The sequence below is a fragment of the Nannospalax galili genome, unplaced genomic scaffold, assembly GCF_000622305.1.
Source record: "Nannospalax galili isolate Female #2095 unplaced genomic scaffold, S.galili_v1.0 scaffold281, whole genome shotgun sequence".
Lineage (NCBI taxonomy): Eukaryota > Metazoa > Chordata > Mammalia > Rodentia > Spalacidae > Nannospalax > Nannospalax galili.
The window spans coordinates 7,211,673-7,237,797 of NW_008349068.1; the positions used below are offsets into that span (position 1 = coordinate 7,211,673).

General features: G+C 38.0%; 1 protein-coding gene across 17 annotated transcripts in view; it reads left to right on the plus strand.

Annotated features, from left to right (window-relative positions):
- Positions 1–26,125, plus strand: part of Map2 (microtubule associated protein 2) — a 310,297-nt gene that overhangs the window by 223,904 nt on the left and 60,268 nt on the right. For 16 of the 17 annotated variants that reach the window (XR_003851599.1, XM_029569952.1, XM_029569954.1 and 13 more), the window contains one exon: positions 13,597–13,881. Coding sequence is in view for 15 of the 17 variants with exons in the window: in XM_029569952.1 (XP_029425812.1) it covers positions 13,620–13,881 (262 nt within the window). In the remaining 2 variants the exon portion in view is untranslated. Of the gene's footprint in view, positions 1–13,596; positions 13,882–20,085; positions 20,274–26,125 lie in introns of those variants that run through there. The other variant, XM_029569961.1, reaches the window with a different exon arrangement.

Sequence of the window (26,125 nt, forward strand, 5' to 3'; positions counted from 1 at the left end):
TTGGGTGGGGATGGTTGGTTTTTTTTTTTTTTTTTTTTTTTTGAGACAGGATCTCCCTGTAGCCCCAGCTGTCTTAGAATTTGTTTTATAGAACAGGCTGCCCTTGATCCACCTGCTTCTGACTCCTAAGTGCTGGGATTAAAGATGTGTACCACCATGCCTGGCCCTGGATAGACACGTTTAGGTGCTACATTCTACCTGCTTCATCTGCTTCCTTTCCCCCATGTTCCTAGGGCCATGGTTAGCACCTTTCCTATCTCAGAGGGGATACATTCTTACCCTCCGTGGTTCTCCTCTTCCATGTTCAGTTGCTTCATCTCTGCCCAGAGCCATCCTAAAATGGCTAATCATTTGTGTGATCGGCATAAACTGTCCATAAAGCAATTTCTATGTGAAAATATTATTTCTCATTGTTCACATAAATAAACATTGAACTAGTAACTAAAAAAAAAAAGCTTTATTGAGAATTTCATACATGCATATAAGGTGTTTTGATCAAATCCACGCCCGCTCCCTCCCCTCCAACACCTCCCATATCTCCCCACCACTTTTTCTGAAAACTTCCTTTTTCTTTCTTTCTTTTTTTCTTTTTTAAATGGGGTTTTTGCTACTCTAACACTACCCCTCTGAAGATGTTACCCTTAAATCTTTTAGGGATTAGATAAGGGCTCCCAAATACTTTTCTCATTTTTGAATGACAGACATTTGGAACAGAATATGTTGCTAAGAGGCCCAAGGACATTTTCACTTTAAGTCAAGAAACTGGCTACTTTTCTTTGGGGTCCCTTTTACCCTAACTGCCTAGCTAATCCCTACCTCCTATTCTTATCACACCATCCTCTGAAGAGGTTACCCAAATTGCTGATGGGGAATTGGGACACGTACTGCTCTGCCTTCTTCCATGCTGAACAGAGACACAGGATGAGGCAATTGGAGTACCCCTTCAGTGGGTCTATCTAAAAGACTCCCAAATTGCATAACTCTTAACTGTAGAGAGAAAAGAAAGTCCTTGACTGGTGAATAGGGTATGTGAAGGAGAAGTAAAGGTAAGAGTAATTAGCCTTACAAGTTCTAGATAGAAAACCAGGACAAATTTCAAATGTTCATATCAGAGTCCATTGGAATTTCTTGACAAGAGCTTCTGAAAGCATCCCTCTATTGGGTTCCTACTCATTTTTCTTTTGTCTGTGAAGGCTGGACTTCAGAGTGATGGAGTCAGAATTTGCTTTCAGGTGTTTTGATAGCTGTTGGAGTGGTTAGAATAAGTGTCAGTCCCTCTCAAAGACTTCTAGATAGGGGGAGAAAACAAATCTACCCATCATTTTAGAATAATAGCTGATTGTCTCCCTTAGCTACAGGTGGGCACTACAGTATACCAGACGAAGATTTGAAGTTTTACATATGAGCAGCACTTTCTAATTAGGAACAAAATCATCAATGAGAGATAATTATCTAAATAAATTTTATATGGACTTAAGCCTAATGTCTAGGAAGTGTAATCCCTTGAACTCTTAAAGAAATATACTGATATCTTTATTCTACCTCTGTTTCTTATGACTGTAGCTCTTTGGTTATACTTTCTTTTGGGGTGTTTAAGACCATAGAGTTTGCCCAAATAAATCAATTTATTTTTACACTTAAGGTCATTTGAGGATCTGTTCCTCAGGGGTCACATGGGCCTGGGTGGAGCCCCTGGCTCCTTTCTTTTACCAGTTCCACCTATATGAAGATAAGTCAAAGGTCTTTCTCAACCATGTCTGGCTTCACTTGGCAGCATGGATAAGATATTTCCTCTGAGTTGACCCTCTTCTTTGTAGACTGGACACTGCTTCAACTCCATCTCATGGGGTCTCCATGGCCTCCCTGAACAAGAGGACAAGTGACTCACCACTTGTCCAGGACATTTTGAGAGGTGTTCCATAGTCCCCTGGAACTTAGTCAACCTTGGAAGGCAAGGGACAAAAAACTGGCCTTTAAGTCCCTCTGACCACATTTGTATAGGCCTCAAAGTATGGCTGTTAAACATCCAATAAGGTTAGTTCTACCAGTCTGGTACTTTTAATTACCATTTGCTCCATAGATAAAGCTTGGGTATAAAACAAAATATTCTCAGATAAACCTTGACTAAATATATATTTTGTTACTTAAACTAGTTGACTAAACTGTGACATTAGAAATTTTAAGATTATGTGTCTATTATTTTTGTTTCATCCTTTATATATCATAACAAACCTACATAGACCTTCATCACTTGCTTAGGCTTTCTCATTTTTTCTATTTTGGAAAATATCTCCATTCCCATATACTTTTAACATCTTTTACATTCTCATTTTCTTTTTAAAAAAAATAAATATGAGACATAATAACATTGACAAATAAATTTTCCATCTATTGTGAGAATTCTTTTCCTGGGAATACTAAGCAATGCTTATTCCCTTTTAAGGTTCTTGTGTCAAGCCATTGTTTGATTAAAGTTTTACTGGGGAACCAATGAATTTCCTAAGCTTACTTACCAAGATAATTGAGGCATTGCTGCGGTGTATATATGACCTATCTGAAGGTATGCACACTGGAAAGCCTTTATCCAGGATGGGTCATGCCTTCCTTCCTAGCCTTCCCCAGGTTATATACTTTAGCCCTCCCCAAATCTAGGAGACCATGCGTGATTAGGGCTAAATTACATACAGTTGGCTGGGAAGAGTGGCTGGATAATCTGGTGAGGGTCCAATGACCCTGCTTGGCCCTCTTTTAATGAATTACCACAACCATCAGCAAACCCAATTGTGAGGATGTTTAGCAGTCAGGCACAGCTGAAGTCGTGATGATGGTAGTTATTTCATGCACCATCATCTTATTAAAGGACAGCATCATCTTATTGAAAGACACAGAATTCAAAAAGGATTTGGTGCTAGGATCCACATATGAAGGAGAACATACGTTGTTTGATTTTCTGAGTCTGTGTTACTTCATTTGGTATAACAGTTTCTAGATCCATCCATTTACCTGCAAATTTCATTGTTTCATCTTTCTTTACTGCTGAATAGAACTCCATTGTGTAAATATACCACATTTCTGTTAACCACTTGTCAGTTAAGGGGCACTTAAGGTGCTTCCATCTCTTAGCTATTGTAAAAAGAGAAGCAACAAACATGGTTGTACAAGTATCTCTACAGTGGGATAAGTCCTTTGGGTGTATAACAAGGAGTAGTATAACCAGATCATATGGTAGGTTCATTTTTAGTTTTTTAAGGGTTCTCTACACTGTTTGCCATAGGGGTTGCACGAGTTTGCAATCCCACGAGCAGTGAATGAGCGTTCCCCTTTCTTCACATCCTCACCAGCAGTTGGTATCATTTGTTCTCTTGATCCTAGCCAGTCTGGTTGGGGTAAGGTGATACTTTAGGGTGGTTTTAATTTACATTTCCCTGATTACTGATGATGTTGAACACTTTTTGAGATGTTCCTTAGCCATCTTTATTTCTTCCTTTGAGAACTCTCAGTTTAGATCTTTAGCCCATCTTTTAATTGGGTCATGTGGTTTCTCAATTCTTTGTTTTTTGAGTTCTTTATATATTCTGGGTGTTAAACCTCTGTCAGATATGTCACTGGTGAAGATTTTTTCCCATTCTGTAGGTTTTCTCTTCACTTTTTTAATTGTTTCTCTTGCTGTACAGAACCTTTTTAGTTTAATGAGGCCCCACTTGTTGATTGCTGACTTTAATTCCTAAGGAAGTTCTGTCTGATTTAGAAAATTCTTTCCTACACCTATATCTTGTAAGTGACTGCCAACATTTTCTTCTAATAGTTTCAGGGTTTCCACTTTCACATTGAGGTCTTTGATCCATTTGGAGTTGACTTTTGTGCAAGTGAAAGATAAGGATCTAGTTTCATTCTTCTACAGGTGGAGATCCAGTTTTGCCAGCACCAATTGTTGAAGATGCTGCCTTTCCTCCATTGTGTGTTCTTGGCACCTTTGTCAAATATTAGGTGGCTGAAATTGCCTTATTCAGGTTTGGGTCTTCAATGATGTTCCATTGATCTATGTGTATACTTTTGTGCCAGTACCATGCTGTTTTTATGACTATAGTTCTGTAGTATACTTTAAGACCTGGTATAGTAATCCCCCCGTGTTGCTCTTTGTGCTCAGGGTTGCTTTGGCTATCCAGGGTCTTTTGTGCTTCCATGTGAATTTAAGGTTGGCTTTTTCTAATTCTGTGAAGTATGTCATGGGGATTGTGATTGGGATTGCACTGAATTTATATATTGCTTTTGGTAGGATGGTTATTTTCACAATATTAATTCTTCCAATCCATGAGCATGGGAGGTCCTTCCATCTCCTGGTGTCTTCCTCAATCTCTTTAATGATTTAAAATTTCATTATAGAGATCTTTAGTATCTTTGGTCAGATTTATTCCAAGATACATATATATTTTTTTTTTGGCAAAAATTGTGAATGGGAGCATGTCCCTGTATTCTTTCTCCAATTGTTTGTTATTGACATACAGAAAGCCTACTGATTTTTGTAGATTGATTTTATAACCTGCCACTATACTGACAGTGTTGGTCAGTTCTAGGACTTTTCTGGCGGAACTTTTGGGATCTCTTAGGTATAGTATCATATCATCTGAAAAAAGGGATAATATGACCTCCTCTTTTCCAATTAGTATTACTTTAATTTCCTTCTCCTGTCCTATTTCTCTAGCCAGAGATTCAAGCACTATGTTGAAAAGGAGTGGAGATAGTGGACATCCTTGTCTGGTTCCTGATTTTAATGGGATTGCTTCCAGTTTTTCTCCATTTAGAATGATATTGGCTGTGGGTTTGTTGTCTATAGCTTTAATTATGTTGAGGTATGTTTCCTCCAGTCCAGTTCCCTCTAGGACTTTGAACATAAATACATGCTGAATTTTGTCAAAGCCTTTTCTACATCTATTAAGATGATGATGTGGTTTTTGTCTTTGAGTCCATTTATATGATTAATGATGTTTGTTGACTTGCGTATATTGAAACATCCCTGCATCTCTGGGATGAAGCCTACTTGATCATGATGAATGAGCTTTTTGATGTACATCTGTATGTGATTTGCAAGTATTTTGTTGAGGATTTTTACATCTATGTTCTTTAAGGATATGGGTCTATAGTTTACTTTTTGGTTGTGTTTTTACCTAATTTGAGTATTAGAGTGATTCTGGCTTCATAGAAGGAATTTGGGAGTTCTCCCTCTGTTTCTATCATTTTGAGTAATTTAAATATTACTGGTTGGATGTCTTCTTTACATCTGGTAGAATTCTACTATAAATCCATGGGGGCCTAGGCTTTTTTTAGTTGGGAGGCTTTATATTACTGTTTCAATTTCCTTATATGTTTATGAGTCTGTTTAAACTGTTGATCTCTTCTTGGTTTAACTTTAGAGTTTCCATGATTTTAGATATCCAACCATTTGATTTTTAAAATATTCCCTTATAATGGTTTGGATCTTTGAGGTATCCGTTGTGATGTTTCTTTCCCCTTTCATCTCTGATTTTGTTTATTTGGATATGCTCTTTCTTTCTTTTGGTTAACTGGGTAAGGGTCTGTATATCTTGTTTAACTTTTCATAGAACCAGCTCTTAGATTCATTGATTCTTTGTATTGTTTTCTTTGTTTCTATTTCATTAATTTCTGCTCTGATTTTTGTTATTTCTTCTCTTCTGCTGGGTTTGGGTTTCATTTGTTCTGGCCTTTTCAATGTCTTGAGTTGCAGTGTCAGGTCATTCATTTGGGCTTTTTCTAAATTTTAATGTAGGGACTTAGAGCTATAAAATTCCCTCTTAAGATTGCTTTTAAAGTGTCCCAGAAGGTTTGTTGTGTAATCATTATCAATTAGTTCCAGGAATACTTTTATTTCTTTCTTAATTTCTTTTTTTTAAATTTTATTTTTTTAAATTAAGAACCACATGATTAGAAGAAGCATTTCATTACAACTTTAACATATTCAGTAACAATTTCCAGAGCACTTTATTGCATTGTGGTCTGATAAAATGCATGGAATTATTTCAATATTTTTGTATTTGTTGAGGTTTGTTTGGAGCCCAGTATGTTTTCAATTTTAGAAAACATTCCAGAAAGTGTATTCTTTGATGCTTGGGTGGAATATTTGAAAGAATTCTGTTAGGTCCATTTGATGTATAGATGGATCCATTTAATTAAGATGTCTCTCTGTTTATTCCTTTTCCAGTTGACCTGTCTAATGGACACAGTGGGGTATTGAAGTCCCCTACTATTACTGAGTTGTAGTTAATCTGTGTCTTAAAGTCCTGTAGTATTGTTTTTATGAATTTGGGTATACCAGAGTTTGGTGCATGTATGTTAAGGATTGTAATATCTTCTTGGTTAATTGTTCCTTTGATCAGAATGAAGTGACCCTCCTTATCTCTTCTGATTAGTTTTGCTTTGAAGTCTATTTTGTCAGATATAGACAACCCATTTGGAGGCATATTTTGGGGCTGCCTGTGGACAAGTTCACTTCTCACAAACACAAAAATATGAATTCCTTTAAGTGTCAGACAGACACTTCAGTATAAATCACTGTTTTGAAACATAGAGCATTTATACCCATATGCCTATAGAAATGTTTAAAGATACATTTAAATACAAGAAAATCTTAATATAGTAGAAATCTGTTAAGTAATAGCACTGATCAATGTAGACTTACCCATAAGCGACAAGATGGCTCTCCAAGGGCATACGTTAATTAGAATGTGAGGTAAAAGTTTGTCTAGTAATTGAAATTGGAATATGTGTGTCTTAAAATCAGGAATTGCATTTCTCTATGGTACTCCTGTTTTACACCTAGCTGTCTCCTTTATTTTCTTCTGTCCTTTTATCGGTCCTTCTACTCCTTTCCTTTCATCTCTTGCCTCTATCAGTTGGTATATTAACTAGAGCTGAGATTTTTTGCTAATAGTAGGACTCAATTTATGATACTAACATCTTTTAATCAATATCATGGAAAATACTTGTTTTACCCTGCAGTATTAAATATGCATGCACTAAATATAACTCAAAACAAAACTGAACAACTTTACATATGCTAGGTGGACTTAGAAACTAATTCATATGCTATTTCTACTTGGAAATTGTATTAATCACTTTTCTATTGCATTGATAGAAACACTGACCAAAGCAATTTATAGAAGGAAGAGTTTATTTGAGCTTAGGGTTCCAGGGGAAATACAGTCCGTCATGGCAGGGAGGTATGGTGGCTGGAGGTGGCTGGAGCAGGAGCAGCAGAAGCTAAGCTCTCACATCATCATGCAGGCACAGGAAGCAAGATGCAACTGGAGATCTGGCAAGGCTTAAGAACTCTCTAAGCCCACCCCCAGTGATGTGCTTCCTCCAGGATAGCCACACCTAAAACCTCCCCAAACAGCACCATTTTCTGGGGACAAAATGTCCAAATACTTGGAGCCTATGGGGGACATTTTCATTCAAACTATCACATTCAACCCCCTGGCCCCCATATGCTCATGACCATATAAAATGCAAAATGCGTTTAGTCCAACTTTAAAAGTCCACATAGGCAGTATCAGTCTCAATACTATTCAAAAGTCCACAGTCCAAAGTCTCTTCTGAGACTCAGGTAATTATCTTAACTGTAAGCCTCTATAAAATCAAAAGACAAATTACATACTTTCAACATGCAGTGGAACCAAATACACATTACCATTCCAAAAGGGAGGAATGGAGGCATAGTAAGGAAATACCAGACCAAAACAAGACCAAAAACCAGCATGGCAAACACCAAATCCAGTAGCTCCACATCCAACTTCTGGGCCTTTACTTCCAAAGGGCTTAGATGGCTCAGCCTCTCTAGCTTTACTGCATGCAACACACATCTCTCTCTTGTGCTGGTACTACTCTCTGTATGCAGGTCTTCTTGGCAAGATGCCTCACAGCTCTGGCATCATGGATGTTTTCTTGGGTCTCCATTGCCAACCAGGCTTCACCTTTACAACCTCATACAATGGCCTATCAGGGCCTTCTCTATGCAGGGACACCCCTGCTGCATGCTGCCTGGCCTCAGTGGCTTGCTGAAACCTTGGAGGAAGAACCAATGACACCTTCATTCTTGCATCTTTCATGCCACTAAAGCCAGCACCAAGTGAACGATACTGCCAAGTTTGGCTGCAAGTTTGGGATGGACCCCAGCCTGCTTTATCCATTTTAGAAGCTTTTCTTTTCAGTGGTCCCTGCAGCATTTTGCTTTCACAAGCTGGAGGCTTAACTGGGTGTGGTCTTGCCCTGGAGGCATTCTCTCCATTGTTTAAGTCCCAATCTCTAGGCCCCTCCTTAATCACTTTAATCTCCTTATCAATGGAATCCTATCCATCACATGCCAGGGCTCCAACATTAGTCTTCCTAGTGCTCTTTTTCAATCCATCCTGTACATTCTGTATTTCTTTCTGCCCCATTTGCTCTTTTTCACTGTAAATCTGTATAATATTCACCATTAATAGCCATGCCACCATTTCTACATTAGGCTGTCTTGACATTTCTTCCGCCTGAGGGTAGACTCCAGCCAGACTCTTTGCCAAAACAGCCCAAGTGCTGCTTAAGTCCTTATTTCCCTCGTCGAGGGCAGACTCCAGTCAGATTCTTTGCCAAAATATCCTAAATGCTGCTTAAGTATTATTTCCCTCTCTCAGCACTACTTTCTTCCAGGCATTTACTAGAATGGCCTATAAAACTCTGCTTAGAGCAATCAACCACTTTTCTAGCCCAAACTTCCAAAGTCTTCCACATTTCTTCAAAATCCCACATGGTCAGGTTCTTCACAGCCCACTCTCTGGTACCAATTACTGTATTATTCACTTTTCTATTGCTGTGATAGAAACACTGACCAAAGCAATGTATAGAAGGAAGAGTTTATTTATGCTTGTAGGTCCAGGGGAATTACAGTTCATCATGACAGGGAAGCATGGTGGCTGGAGATGGCTGGAGCAGGAGCAACAGAAGCTGAACTCTTGCATCATCACTCAGGCACAGGAAGCAAGAGAGCAAGTGGACATCCAGCAAATACTTGGAGCCTATGTGGGACATTTTCATTCAAACCATCACAGAAATCAAATCAGTCTATAGAAAGACTGATGCAGTCTGGTTATAGTAGTTATGTTATTATAAGATGTTAGGTTAGGGGACTGGAGAGACAGTTCAGCAGTTAAGAGCACTAGCTGCTCTTACAGAGGACTCACGTTTGGTTCCCACCACCCACATGCTGCCCAACAACCATCCATAACTCCTGTTCCAGGGAATCCAATGCCCTCCTCTGACCTCCACAGGCATTGCACAATACAAGTACACTTACACACAAGCAGGCAATACATTCATATGCATAAAATAAAAATAATAAATAAAATATGTTTAAAAGATGTTAGGTTAAATCTTCAGTGAGGTAGAGATCTGAATGATGTGAAGTTTCATGGTTTGACTTATATTCTTAAAATCAAAATGAATAACAGATCAATAAACACTGAGGAATCTTATATTTCCTATATTCATCCATTGGTGAAATGGATCTGAGTGTTCAGTGTTCTAGAAGATGGCATAAATGCATGCATATTCTTGTCAGGGCCATCAGAATAGCAGTACCAAATAAGGCTTATTGAGGCAAAAAGATGGAATTTTAAGGACACAAAGTTTACCTTTGATGAAGAAATAAGTCTGTCCTTGGAGAACCTTGAACTATTAGGAGAAAGCTAATAATGAATGACAGCAAAGATTGAAGTTCACTGCTCTGATCTGTAACTAATTTTTCTGGTGATAAATGATCCTCTTTTGCCTTTTGTTGTAACTATACACTGCAATTGAAAAGATGGAGGCCCTGCAATAAGTCTCATGCTAGTCACGATATGATAGTCAAAGGAAGTACCTCATGGTAATATAAACAGAAACTTGAACTTCTTGGATTTTTAAAATCCATGTCACAGGCAATCATATCCTCATTCATATCAGCATTTGTGTTTAATTCTAACCACTGAAATATGTTATAAATTGTGAATCAGTATCACAAATTCAGATTTCCCTGCTCAGATTGTCCTGTGAAGCTTTGTGGGGAAAGGCAGAAGAGTCTCGGCCTCCTCAGATCTTTATCAAGCCAGAGATTAAGAGCAGATGCCCTGCTGTATGGCTATTTGGGCAGAGAAGATACATGATCCACAGGAAATTGGAGAGAAGAGTCTTTACCCTCACGTAAAAGGAACAGAATATTGCAATTCCTCGGACTCATGAATTTCCTTCTGTGGATTTGGAGAGGATTTGCCTTTGTCTCAGTTTCTTTACCTTCTTCAATTCCACATTCTCAAAGTTTTCAGATGCAGAGATTCAGGGAAATACAATGTTGCATCCAGAAGCAATGAGACTGTCTTCATTTGTAATTATAAGGGAATTTCCTTTTTGAGCAATAAAAAAAAAATGTGACCCCACAGGTTTCATTAGAAATTTAAGTGAAATGTGTCATTCTATGAATGGAGTTTTAATAATCAGTTGTGAAATGTGTCATTCTATCAGTGGCATTTTAACAATCAGTTGTGATTATGAATAAGCCTGGCCAAATACTGTCTCTTTTGATGAAAGAAGCTTTTCCCCTGGAGCAGCATTCTTCCCAGTCACACCTCCTATCCGAGTTTGTCAGAGCAATGTCATTTCCAGCTTGAAATTTCCTAAGGGGACTTTGACTTAATAAATGGTTAGACTATGTGCATTTCAAACTTAAGTGATGTCTGAGTAACTAACCTGCAACTTATCACATAGTCAGGTAATATTTTGTTGGTAAGAACATTGACTTATTTATAAGTGTGATATTAGGTGAAATTGGCGTGCCTAGGTAAAAGAAAACAAAAAAATTTAAGGCACATAGAGGCTAACTTGCTAAGAGAAGCAAGCCCATGTCTAGAAGGTTGCTGCTTTAATCTGAATAATTTTCTTCATCCCTAAGTTACATGACGATACCATAACAATTTAAAAAGCGCAATGTGTAGACTCTTGAAACAGTATTTTGATATTTGATTGGACAAGATCAGCATGGAATGGTGTGTAGAACATTGCCTGATAATCTTTATAAAAACTATTTCATTTCTTATATGTACACAGGAGAGGTTAGTTCTGAGGACACATTCTTCCCATCAGGTCCGATTTGTGGGACATTGGCCATGCCTCGTGGGATGCTTATTCTGTCCTTTGTAGTAGTTGAGGACATATTTGCAAGAGAGTCTCATTCTTTTTTTTAAATTTCATTTATTCACTTATTTATTTTTAACTTTTACAAAAACTTTATTGAGAATTTCATACATGCATATAAGGTGTTTTGATCAAATCCATACCCACTCCCTCCCCTCCAACATTCCCCCCTCTGAAGAGGTAACTCTAAAATCTTTTACGGATTAGATACAAGCTCCCAAATACTTTTGACATTTTTGGCCTTTAGAACAGAGTATGTTGCTCACAGGCCCAAGAACATTTTAACTTTTAGCCAAGAACCTGGCTACATTTCTTTGAGGTCTTTTTACCCTAACTGCCTAGCCAATTCCTATCTCCTATTCCTTTCATGCCATCCTCTGAAGGGGTTACCCAAATTGGCAATAGGGAATAGGGACGCTGACCACTCTGGCTTCTTCTATGCTGAACAGGGACGCAATGTGAGGCAATTGGCGTACCCCTTCAGTGGGACTATCTAAAAGACTCCCAAACTGCATAACTCTTGGAGACTCTCTTGCGCTTGACCACATCTTCAAGCTCACGTTCCTATGGTCAGAAATTCCAGAAAAAGTATGTAAAATGTTTTATATATGATGATTGGTGGTATAATGTCTGGTAACACAATTAAGATCTTATAGCAAATATAACAATTTGTATTTCTCTTGTATTATTCTGCTTTAACTTTGTAAGCAGCCAGACCAGGCACTGTTGTCCTCATTATACATACAGATAAAAATGCTCTTTGGCACACATGAAGTTCTCTGCATTTTGTAGGTGATAGAGAGATGCTCCTGGTTTATTCATAAGTCCTTCAACTGATGTTTTTAAAGATAAGCTTCTTATGTTTTGCTCAAATATGGTTTTAAGAAAAATAAACAAAATAATTTTTAAAACAAATTTGAAGGAGTTTGGTGTTATGATTAAATTAGTTTAAATGAATGGACTCATCTCACTCTTCTTGATATGAATAAAAAGCAAAGGAAGCAGCATTAAAATTCAGAAACAGGGCCAGCAAGGTGGCTCAGCAAGTAAATGTCTGGTGCTTAATGACGCCTGAGGACCCAAGTTCAAGCCCTAGAACCCGTGTGAAGGTGAAGGAAAGAACGAACTCCTTAAAGTTCTCTATGACCTCCACATGTGGCACACATGTTGACACACATAAATTGAATAAATAAATAATAAATAAATAAATAAATAAATAAATAAAAAGTAGATTCAGAAACAAACAGGTACTTCTTGGAAATCTGGTAGGAAAGCTAACTTCCATAATAGTTTAATTTATTTGCAGTATCTCAACAGCTGGTAGTAAGGAGTGGACTTGCCCTAACACAATTTTTGTTGTTTGGAAGTTTTTGCTTTGGTTACTCTTATGATATAAAAATAAGTTGTTCTTGGTTTCCATTAGAGACAGTCATCACATATGTTGTCATCCCTTTTGTGGGGACAACAAGTCACCAATGAGGCCGCACATCACTGGCAATAGCTTTCCAAACTGAGTGATGAATCATTTGTCTCTAAAGTTAGCAGCACCTGGATGTAGGAGATGGTCGCATAGTATCTGCCATTCACTCATTAATAAAATACCTCCTCCATAGCCAATCTGTCCTTTGCTATAATTTATAGTTTCCTCACTCATGTCAATGATGTAACTTTTTCAGATTTTGACTTGGCAGTGAAATGATGTCATAAAGTGGGATATAGCTCTAATACTATTATTTTCTGTAAGATTTGTGTTAATATAAAAATGTCAAATGTCTTTAGTTTATAGATAGGGTTGAAAACAGTTTGTTGGAAACTTTAGCCAAAACAATTTTTCATTAAATCACAGCACTCAGAAAAGCATATCTACCCTGCTTTGAATTGAATGCCTTCGAAACTAAGTGTTGGTCTTTTCTTGGCTCCACTGAAAGTTGTTTTTAAAGAACAGTTGAGTCATTTTTGATAACGCAATCTTTTCTTTCTGCAATCCCTCCTTTGGCCCCTTTCTACCCAGTTTTCTGATACTGCAGATTTCCCAGGTACAGAAGGATTTCTTGAATACCAGTCAACATTCAAGACCATGCATCAATGATATTGGTTAAGATGTGTCCTTAAATTAAGTCTATTTAAAGAATATACATAATATGATCTTATGTTGGAAGAATAAATATTTCAGAAATGCTCTGCAAAAACAATGTAAATATAAAAATTGTGTCCACAATGGCTGGTTGTTAATATTTATAAAGAATGATTATTGAACATGCCTCTCCAATGCAGCAAGACACTGAATTGACCTCAAATTTTTCCTATTGGGGACCAATACCTTCAGATCATAAGGTTTCCCCTAAGTGATAACTACTGTTGCCTGCCTTCCACTTGCAGGAGGCAGTACAGAGCTCTGAAGCATGGCAGATGAGCGGAAAGAAGAAGCAAAGGCGTCTCACTGGACGGCAGCTCCCCTCACAGAGGCAGCTGCACACCCGCACCCACCCGAGATGAAGGACCAAGGTGGCGCAGGGGAAGGACTGGTCCGCAGCGCCAATGGATTCCCATTCAGAGAGGAGGAGGAGGGTGCCTTTGGGGAGCATGGGTCACAGGGCACCTATTCAGATACCAAAGAGAACGGGATCAATGGAGAACTGACCTCGGCAGACAGAGAAACAGCAGGTAACTGAGGGCCTTCAGTGGCCATCAGGACTGGCTTTGTGCTTTGTAGTCGGGTTAGTCTGAAAGTGAATTAATTTACAGCAGCTGGTCCTTTCACTCGTACTAAGGCTGAAATTCCAGTCAGGAGAAATGACACCCAAGGGAGCAAAGCAACGTGGCAGCTAGCCTGATTTTCCCCAAGGGTTGTCTTCTTAATCCTGTTTCCCTGTTTAATTTTTATCACTTCAGGTTTTACAGGCAAAATACCCAGGGTATGTATATTTTGCTCAAAATTCTCGGCATTTTAACCCACTGAAAAAGAAAATATCACATAGAGTTTCTTATTATCTTACATGACATTGGACCTAAATCTAAAAGATCGATTTGAAGCATATTTCTTTTTAGAATAGAAAGAACTGTAAAATCTCTCCAGACTTTGAAAAATACAGAAGAAAGAGAAATGGAAACATGAAAGAAGGAAAATGGGCATTTATGATCATATATAGGAACCATTTCACAGTTTCTCAGCTGCCTAAAAAAATAATATGCTGATGCTTCAAGAAGAATATAATATTTAAACTTACTTTTAAGCACTTCTTTTCAAAGCATGATTTCCACTAATGGTTCTTTGGGCACTATCATTGATAATATCTTTAATGGTACAGTTATTATAGATTATTAATAACATAACAGAATACTACCCTATATTATAAATTTCCTCATCATCATTTCTGTAATTCAGAATTATATGTATTTAAACTTAGAGATAGCAAATCACTTCCTCAAAAGAGTGACCAAACTACAAGTAGTAAGAAAGGCACTATTCCCTTAAAAGTCATCCCTTTCTTATTTGAAGGTTATTTTCTACACCCATCAATTCATCTGCAATGTTTACTCACTGTACACTCTTGTCAAACCATCTATAAAGGATGGGGTATAATTCAGAGGTAGAACACATACGTAGCATATACTAGGTCTTTGGTTCAAATTGCATGTATGTATATTTGTATCTATTCATATTCAACTTTTAATAGGGACCTGTGGAAATTATTTCAAACAGAAGAGCAGAAACCACAAAATGCATAATATAATTTTTATATACAAATTCAGCAAACTACTATGGATGTTTTTCTATATACCCCCCAAGTGTTATATTAACTTCCATGCAACATTTGGTCTTAGATTCCATGGATCTGAGACTCTTATAGAATATGCCCCCTATGTAAGTTAGTCTGCATACAAAACACAGTATGTTAAGTGTCAAATGAGAAGTACAGGAAGACAAAATTGAAAATGAATTGTTTTTATTTAGGGCCATTTTTCCAAAATTTCTCTTGATGCACCAAATAAATTCACAGGGGTACATCAAGATATTATAAATACTCAATGAAGTACAGGGTAACTCAACCTTTGTCGAGCGCCTCATGAACCAAACATTAAATCACAGTTTCCTTTTGAAGATGGCATATCCTCTTTGCTAAGGTGGACTTTGAGCAGTTGCTTGGATACAAAGTCAGTGGCCAGCGGAAATCATACACAACAGAAAAGAGTGTGGCGGTGCCTTACTTGAATCAGGAAATTCAGAAGTTTTGTAGCATTCCACAGGCTATTAGAAAGAAATTCCGATTGAGAATGAAATAAAAGTCTTTTTACCTTTCATGGTTACAGTGAGGATTTTTAAAAGACTATCAAGTATATAAAGTCAGTGGTCCCAGGAGTTAGTACCACTGTTGGTGGCAACAAGATCTTCAGGCACTCTTGAAGGCGGAGTGTTTATCCACAGCTCAGTACATTGTAGCTTGCTGAGAGTAAGACTTGGATGTGAAGGTTGCAAAGAGGACTTCCATAGGATGAGGAATGAGGGGATGAAGGCATGGTGCAACATCCCAGTTAAGAGAAAGGAAAAAGATAATGGGGCAGACCAAGAGTTTTCTGTTCATCAAAGTCTGCAGCACCTGGGATTCCACCTACAGTACCCAATAAATGTATACTAAGCCAGTGACTGAATGAATAAGCAAATGCCAAAAGAAGACAGTTGTTTTCACATTAATTCAAAACTGTTGAAGGGTCTAGATTTGTCTCTTGGTTTTAGTTTTTTGTTGTTGCTTTGTTTTGAACTCACTGGCCTTGAACCATATAGTTATGGTGCAGGCTAACCTTGAAATCAAAGTGATCCTCTTCCTTCAGCCTCCATATTCTAGGATTACAGATATGAGCCACCATGCCTGACTAGCTTTGTGCTTCCTCATTGACTTCCATGGAGGCTTGCAATACACTTAAGACAAAAAGTCACTGTACATAGTGTGCTCGCTCAAGCTGTGGATAACCAGCAGCATTTGTTATTTTGTTTGGTGGTCTATTAAAGTATTTAAAATCAGAAAGATATATTTTTCAGGTCAATGTGTCCTTGCCAGCTTCTTTGAGAAAATAATATAAATTAAAAACAGGTTTACAGATATTTCTTTTAAGTGATTGTTTCAGGAACATCCAGGATTTTTTTTTTTTTTTTTTTTTTTTGTGAAATCACCTCACCATGTATTAAATGCCTTATGTTATCTTGGGCAATTAATTTCCAAACTTTTATACGTAAGCTCATAGAGACAGAGGTGGTACATGGTCATCTCTGGGTTGCTATAGTGATGCTTTCAATCCAAACTATGGTGTGATTTTTAAACTAACTTCTTTCTAAAAATAATGGGCCAATTGTTGAATCTCTAAGATGTACAAGCACAGAGAGCTGCAGGAAGAAGAAAATGTAAAGCTTGGTTTTCTCATACTTATTAAGATAACACCAAGGATAAATTAATATGCATCAATTTCTCTCAAACTACCTTAATAAAATGACTGTTATCATTGATGGTGTATAGAGAACTGTTTCTTAAAATATGTATTGAAAACCATCCCTAGTAAAATCAAATCACCTTCAGTCTCAGCCGTGTCGTTTAGAACACTATGCTCTGATGATGGAGAACACTGGTATAAACTGGCATTGTATTTTAAGGCAAGCATTTCTAGGAGGACCGAGGAGACAGAAACCACTCATTCTTGTTTCATTCACCTGCAGTGTAGCATGTAGTGCACTTCCTCCTGCTCATAATCTGCAAACAAAACTATTCACATGAAACATTTCTCATGATCACAGGTCCTTGGCTACATGCTGTAGTGTCCAGGACCTTCCTTGTTGTCTCAGAAATGTTTCCTCCATTTCTTCTTTGCTATGGTTCTCTTCATTTTCAGAAATGAATCTTTACTCCAAGCTTTTTAGATTGCATTCATCTCTGTAAACAGAGCTTCATGATCAAGGAATGGCAAGCATCATGTCTTTCTCCTATCCTTCCTTCCTAAGAATGAGCCTCTTTCAGTCTAGTATCCTACCTGATTCTCTCTTGTCTGTCCGTTAAATATTAATTCTCATTTATGGGCCATAAGACATTTTAAAGATGCAAGTCTATGTTCAATTTATCTTGGATCTTATGTAATGAGACCAAGGTTGAGAGAGCAGGATGTTAGAAGGCAATAGTATTTTAAATTTTGTTTCTTTTCTGCTTTTCTAGATGTTGTCTTTGTCCATACATTTTAAACATAGACCATAGAAAGATGGATAGAATTATTTTCTCAATTATAATTTTGATACTTCTCTCTTTTTACTAAAGTATTCTTTTTAAAGCTATGCCACAGAAGCATTTCTAAAAATGTGAAGCTATTGAGAATTCAGCCACTCTTATTATGCAGAAAACTTGTATTATGTTAAGAACAAGGGGTCGTGTTTTTACATTGCTTTCCAAAACATATCTGATAAACAGGATGGCTTTAATAATCTCTTCTTCTCATTTCTACTTTATTGAAAAACCAAGAAGAATATATTTTGGTCCCCACAGAGTTCCAACTCAGAGGGACAGTTAGACATCTCATCTATAAGTTTCTTGTCCAGGAGCAAGGCTCAAACTTATGTTAGAATTTATATTGAAATGGCATGAGGTTACTTACAAAAGAAAAGGACTGATTTATAAAACCTATAAGATTTTGATCAGAAAACCATTTTAGGAGGTAAAATGTTTTTAAAAAACCAACATCTCCTTGTAACCCCAGCTGACCTGGAACTCTCTGTGTAGACCAAGCTGGCCTTGCTCCCACAAAGATCCACCAGTCTCTGCCTCCTCAAATGCTGAGATTAAAGGCATGCACCACCATGCCAGTGCAGAACTTTTAAGTTACTGTTCAAATGACACTTTAAGAATGAGGAGAAGCAATTGATTTCTATAGTCACTGTGCTTATGACTTGGCAATGTAAATGATTTTTACTTCATTTGGTATCTCACTATTACATTAAATCTTATCCTTACTGGACTTGATTATGAAATCATTTTGAATATAATTCTTTCTGATTGTAAAATCCAGATCTGTGTAGTATTAATTGTGTGTTTCTCATCTGACTCTGAATATTATTGGCATCTATCTAGAGATAGAAAAGAAAACACTGATTTCTCTTCAACCCTCAAGGAAACCCCAGAACAATCACAGAAATAGAGTCAGTCCTCCTTATCTGGGGTCCACTTCCAAATACAAACCCAACTATGAATTAAACATATTTGAAAAAAATCACATCTTACTGAATAACAATGTATGGACATTTTCTTCCTAGTTATTGTCCCCTACACAATGCAGTGTATCGATTACCACAGCATTTATATTGTATCAATGATAAGCAGTACAGAGGTGGTTTAGTTTATACAGGAGGATGTGCAAAGGCTGTGTTAAATATCATGCCATTTTATATAAGCAACTTGAACATCCACAGATTTGGGTGTAGCAGGAATCTTGGACCCACCCATGCCCCCAAGGACATAGAAGGACACACGTATATACCTTGGAAATCTATACGGTGTCACACACTTCCACATGGCTCTTCAGTTCATAAAGTGCCATCACAGCCTTGATTGCAATCCATGTTTGGGGGGGGGCATGAAGATATCTGTCATTAGGGGTTTTATTTTCAAATGAGGAGGTTAAGGCATAGAATGGTTAAGTGACTTACCCAGAGACACACAGCAAGAAGATGAGGGTACTGAGTTGGGAAATCAGTGCTCAGGAACCCAGTGAAACTCACTTTTCTTTTGAATTGCTCTATTCCCAAGAAGTCATATGTATTCTTTGACATATTTTATCCTTTATGTGGCTCTGTAAGCATGTTTCTGGCTATCAAGACTCTTTTAGAGGAGAATTATCTTTCCTGGGTTTCAGGATTAATCTTGTTAATATCAAGGTTTGTTCTTTATTAAAAAACATGAATGGAATCTGGTCACTCTCTCAACATAGTGACAGATAACATGACTGAGGGCTGAAAGGGGCTCAGAAGACAAACTTCCCAGTCCTTCACTCCTTGGACACAGCCACCATCTGTGGGATCACTGCTGTAGGGTCCAAGTGACTTGCCTTTCAGAAAAGTGCTCCTTCCACTGCCTCTGGCGCAGTTCTGTTGCAAAAATCTCACTCATACTTTTAGAGCACGGTATGAAATAATAAGATGATTCCCAGTTTTCTGCCTAAGTGAAGGATCCAGTGGCTTTGTTTCAGCTCTTTGGGGTAAATATACAAAGTGGAGGGTATTTCTTCACCTCACTCCCCACCATTCCCCTTGATGCCTTTGTTTTTCTAGCATTTCGGTATTTCCCATTCTCGAGGTCTATTTTCCAGGGCACCCCACCCTCCCAGGAAGGGAGAGGTGTCCCTTACAAGGGGAGCTGGGGGTTGTATAGCCTCACCCTGCATTTTAACATCCACAGAGCCAGACACATAAACTTATTGCTGCAGAGATTACCGATTAAAGCCTGAAAATGCACAATGAGGAAAAGGTTTGCAGCTCTCACAGGCACATAGCTGAGTGTGCTCTAAGCTCTTCTCTGTTCTTTTTCAACCTTAGAAAATTGAAGCCCTCTTTTTGCTGCCTTCCTATTCTCGCCTGTCTCCATTTCTAAACTGAGATCTCCTTTAAAATATGACCTATGGTACGAATTACTACATTAATGTATGCAGAGCAAAATAGTGCAGAGCCATTTCTCCTGCAAAATGACTAAAGCTCCAGCCCCTGAGGCAAATAAACAAGCTGGCCTAACAATACAAGAGGTTGCAGATTTTCTTCTTGTTGCCATGCCAACCACTCATTGCTCTGGCTGCCATTTCCCTGAGCTCCGCAGAGAAGGCGCAGAGAGGCGTGTGCAGATCGGTTACTTAGCATTCAGGGGTGGATCTGCAGGAAACCACACGGCCTCACAGCAAAACATCTGGCCTGACGCACCAACGGATGAAAACAGAAATTGGGCATCTTGTCAGTATTTTCCTCATGAAGGTTAGGCACTTGGGCTACAAAGAGTGAGCAAGACAAGGACCCGTGTCTTTACAGGGAGTTCCATGAGGTTTGTATTTATTGTGTTTGCTTTGTCTTGTGTGGTCTCTCTACCAGATGAAGCTGGGTCTGGGTATTCACTTCTGTCATGCTTTCTGGCTTGTCGTGTTGATGACTAGAGGGTCTGAGCCTATCAGGGCTGACTTACATGCACATTGTCATAAAGAATGATGTCGCTTGCTTCTATGAAGGAATTGGCTTGCATAGCGGATAACACCAGATAGTGCTTTCCATGTTTTACAAATTAAAGAATGGGCACCAAATAAAGTTTTTCATTTAAATATACAATTATATACATAATTTTTGCTTTTTGGTCAAAGTCAAGTGGGATAACGTTGTTTTAAACCAGTAGTTCTGAATGAAATGTGAGGAAAACTTGGCTTCTCAAGACTGTTTCAATTAAATCCAATGACTCAACAAATTGAAGTATGATTTTATTCTGTGGAATTTTAAATACGTACAAACTCTTCGAGTTGTGAAGACAAAGCTCTAATATGACATGATATTTTAAAGTTCGTACTAATTTGCACCTTGGTTATTCCTGCCGTTCTTGAGCCTCCCACACCCGTTGTGCATCCATCTCATTTGTCTTGCTTTGTGCTAAATGGCTGAACCACATCAGAAATGCTACAAAAAGTATTTCATCTGACTCTTTGATTGACACTTGGAAGAATGATTCTACTGGTCCTGAATCATCAACACAATAGAATTCTGCTAAGGACAATTTGGTATTCTGTGTGAATCAAGTGTAAATATAATTTAGTTATATTGTATTTTTTCAACTTTTCACCCCTTCTTGTCTTTTCCAAAATCTTACCATGTTTCTCATCTCTAATTTACTGTTACATTTTGCATCATATTTTTAATGTTTTTTTTTCCATTTTTGAGGCTTAAATTTTTTTTCACTTAGAGAAAAATTCTTAGCAGTTCATAATGTTTTCCATTTAAAATGAACAAGAGAAAATAATCGGTCATGGAAGTGGCTCTTCTGAGAGTTATTTCTGCCTGGTTAAGCCTTTGCTTTAATCATTATTATGCAGTACCTTCATGTGTTCCCTCTATTTATAAATATTCTTCCTCACAAAATAGAAAAAAGGGAAACAATGTGGTTTCAATTTTGAGCAAATAATTTTCTCAATTACAAAAATCTATTCCTCATCAAACAATAGTCTGTTACCTGAAAAATATGAAAACGAATATATCAGTACATATTCCTGCATCCATCCATATATAAAGACGTTTTGGCAGTACCAATAGTTGACATTAGAAAAATATTTGTCATAAAATTATGAGTATCTGGGGTTCAAATTTGCTTTTCCTGCAGCTGGGAGGTTATCGCGTGGATGGGGCGTATGGGTGAGGCAGCCGCCACTCACTCCTCTCTGCTCCACAGGCTGCTCAGATGTACTCACTCTTTCTGCTACGCATGTGGAGCATTTCTTCTTTCCCCCTGTTCCCTCACGCTTCGCTGCTCCTTAGCACATTACACAAAACACATGCACCTGCTCTGCTTTCAGAGCAGATGATGAGAGCAACTGGTGCTACTGGCAGCCCTGGTAGTTTCAGCCTTATCTGGCCAGGCATTGTAAGTCCTGGGAGTAAAGACTGAACCTCCTGCTATGAGCTCAGCATGCAGAAACTCTCACCAAATGAATCACACTATTCAGCTACACTCATAAAAAATACAATCTAAACCCAGCCATGCTGTTGAGCAAAGAAAGAAAAAAGCATATGTTCTGGGCTCTCCTGCAACTCTTAACAAATATGCAAATGCTAAGTGTTGTTTATCAGAATACAGAAATGACAGTGAAATATCTGCATTTACATTTTATTGCAAGGATATTCAAAATTTTACAAAGTGTTAGATGCAGGTAGATAAGAAGGAGGAATCAGATTTCCAGGGCTAATCTGCAAACAGTGGTGATGATTCTGTTACAGCTTGAATACTAAGAAATATTTTAATTAAGGCAGGAAGAGACTGAGGATCCACGTATAATGTAGAGAATAGAAATGTCATAGACAAAATGGTTCTACAGAAGGCTACCAGAGTGAGCAATACATCTGTGAGAAAAATTGAGTTGAAAAGATATGATAGGAATAAAGAGGTAAATTGGGAATGTCTGAGTGAAGGCTGGCTTCGGTGTCAAGAGGAGAGCACTGTTGGTTGCTGCAGTGGAAAGATGTCTCTGGACTTCAGCTGGTCTGACAAAGAGGGTGAGTGTTGGGAGTGACAAAAACAGGTAACACGTCTCATTGGAGACACTTTCCTGTTGATAACTCCTGCACTGGAAATAATATGTAAAGTTCAGATAACCCTTCTGACCAGACATAGAAGCTAAGAAACAAGGGAGTGTTGGATGGTTTTCTATATTCACTCTTGCAAAATTGAACCCCATGGAATGTTGGCTTGGATTGAAAATGCCCATGAAATATCTTGTGATCAGAATGCCAAACTGCAGGTAGTCTTTGGTCCTCTGGCTATATGATAAAAATTGTTTTGCTGTTCTAGGTTAGGAATGCAGAAAATCTCCTTTCTAGCAAATAGACACTCCAAACCTTAAATTGTCGCTGGCTTAATCATGCCACTTCAGAGGAGTGTAGCACTACTGACACAGAAAGATGCTCCTCCCCTGACTTTGAAACTCAGGCTGATGGCACACTTTCCCCCTTTTCAACTCAGTCGATAATATGACTTGCAGATGATAAGATTTTAGATAGGAAACAGCATCCAGCATTGCCATATTGAAATAATGGGAAAAATTATACATTGATACAGAAGAAATGATTTTTGTTTGTAGTCAGTGTGGGGCAATGAGCCCAGGGCCTTGTACATACTCGTCAAGCATTATACTTGTGGACTACATCCCCAGCCTAGCAAAGGGTTTTGATTTCAATTAGATATGCGTATTTTGTCTCATTGTTTAAAAAAAGCTTCCTATAATGTGTCATTTTCTTTTTGGATAATAGCTTTAAATATAGATACCCATTTCTTATAAGCAGCTCAGAAAGTCAGTGAATTAATTGAATTCTTTTTCTCCTTAGAGCACGTTGCATCTGGGTCCACAGACTCATTGTCTTCTTCCTTTAAAAATTGGCCTTTGACTATCATCAGCTTTGAAAGTACAGGTTTAAAACTAAAGTGTGAAAAGGATTGGGATGAGGGTTAGTGTATAGCTCATGTTAGAGCACTTACCTTGCGTGTGTGAGGCCTTGGGTTTGATCCCCACCATTGGAACAAAACCAAAAAACCTATTAGAATAAACTTGTTGTCCTTGGTGATTTTCTAAAACACAACACAAATTTCGGCATAAGAAGACTGATTTTTTTTCTTTTCTTGCTTTGATTTTTTTTAGCATGGGACTTTAGATACACTGAGCTGTGAAAATTTGCCTTTTCCTTAAAAAAATAAAAGCACTATGTTAACAGAGGATCAAAACTGAGCATGTAAGATATTTTCTCCAGGCCATTTCTTGCCTAATTCATTTTTACTTTAAAAAAAGTTTATGTATATGAGTATTTTGGCTGCATGATGCAAGTGCATTCATGAATTCAATACCCAAAGAGGCCAGAAGAAGGGGGCAGATCCCCTGAAACTGGAGTTGTGTCTGGATTAGTGACCATACGGGTTCTAGGAACCGAACCTGGGTTCTCTGAAAGAGCAATAAGTGCTCTTAACCACTGAGCCATCTTTCCAGCCCCCAGTTTTTTGTATGAGTGTTTTGCCTGCATGTATGTAAGTGTACCCATGTGTGCAATGCCCACAGAAGCCAGAAGAAGGTGCCAGACATCCCAGAACTGGAGTTGGGGATGGTTGTTAACCACCAAGTCTGTTCTGGAAATCGAACCCAGGTTCACTGCAAGAACAGGCAGTACCTTGTTTAGTTGTGTTGTGTTTTATTTTGTTTGAGTTTTTGGGTTGTTTGAGATAGATTCTTCCCATAGACCCAGCTGACCTGGAACTCACTATGTAGACCAGCCTGGCCTCAATCTCACAGAGATTCACCTGTCTCTGCCTCCTGAGTGCTAGGATTAAAGGTGTGTGCTACCATGCTGGTCAGGAAGTGCTCTTAACAGCTGAGCCCTCTCTCCAACCCCTCTTGCCTAATTTTTGTGAATATATTGCAATAAGAAAAAATGAATTAATTTTGCAACACGAAAAGTAGCCACTACAAAAACCACAAGTTAGAAGGGGAAATTCTTTTATGTGGGACAGCAGCGGTCCCCTACTTTCATGCAACGATCTGCTGCCCTGGTAGAAAAAAGTATTTTCAGATCATCAAATGCTCTCTGGACCATATTACTTTACACATCTGATCTTAGGACATTTAGGGTTATGTGCAAGAGTTTGCCTGTTGGCATCATCGCTCTCCTTTCTAGTCATTAGTTGATCCATTAGCATCTTATGACTGATATCACTTGATAAATTTGAACTTAATATTTTAATGTGAAAAAAATATCCTCCCATGCATGTTACATTGAGAAATATTGAACATTTCTTCACTGGGAGGAACTGTCCTCAGTCTTCTGGGCCTTCAGCAATGATGATTTTCAGCTCTCCTGTGTGTCCACTGACAGGAGTGAAAGTGGAAAATCTACATAAACTCAGGGTGCAAATCATCACCAGATCTATGGGAAAAGGTCGGTTATTAGATTATTCTTAAAGATTTTGGAAATTCTATTTGATTAAAATATTGAGCTATTCCCATCATGGTATTCTACATAATTTCAGATGAGACACTTTAATTTGGTGATGACATTAAAAATTTACCTTTTTATCACTTTTGTCAGACCAAGTCATTCTCTGTTTTCTGTCAAATTTCCCAATTACCTAAGAAAAGGTAACAAGAAAGAAAGAAAGAAAGAAAGAAAGAAAGAAAGAAAGAAAGAAAGAAAGAAAGAAGGAGGGAGGGAGGGAAAAGCAAAACCAAGGTTCTCAGTCTTCTGAGAACCTTTTTGCTTTTACCTTTTCTTCTTTAGGAAGATAAACCCAAACTACAAATTCAGGTAAAACACTCTTGAGGCATGGGAGGTGCCTGTAGAATTTGGGAGATCATGGTTTCCCAAGACAAGGAGAATCAAAAATTAGAGAGACCCAGTAGTCTAGACATACTCTTAGAAACAAGAATTGGTCAACTGCTTTGTGATCAAGGACACTGTACAAGAAATATTAAAATTGTAATTTCCTTTTAAAAGACGAACTTATACATCCAGTTTTAGAAATTGTTCTTATATATAAAGAAGGAAACAACACATTTTTTTCAAAGAGCTCCACTGACATTTCCTATGAAAGTTTCAGGACCTCTTAGGAAATCTGATTTTCCAATCCTTAAGAAGCCACATGTGTCTCTTCCAGGGGATCCATGCTAATCTAACTTTATTAAAAGAATAGAGTGTTTGGCTACAGCCGCATCTGCCTATCCAACTGTTCTTAAGCAAAATTCAGAAGCAACTAAAAACACATCTTGAGCACTTGGCCATATGCTTTCTCAATCCCATTCCTTTATGTGTGCTCTCCCATCCTTGTCCGCACTGCAAAGTCCAGTCAGCTTTCCCTACAGCATGCCTGCCCAGACAGCAAGTGTAGGAACACCATATCTAACTCATCTTGTATCTCCCAGTAATGATTAAGCATCATTACACTGTCTGCAGTGGGTACAAAACAAACTTCCTTAAGTTTAAGCAGGTACCAGTGCTGTACAGATATGATTTCTTTCCTTAGATGTCTCTACCTTCATTAATTAACTCTACTTAAAATGTAGTTTCCTCTGTAAATTAGATCATACTTTAATCACTGTCTTTAGAAGTGTTCAGGAGACATGGCCAGTAAGCAAAGGTGTATAGCTGCAAGGTTGGCTGTCACAG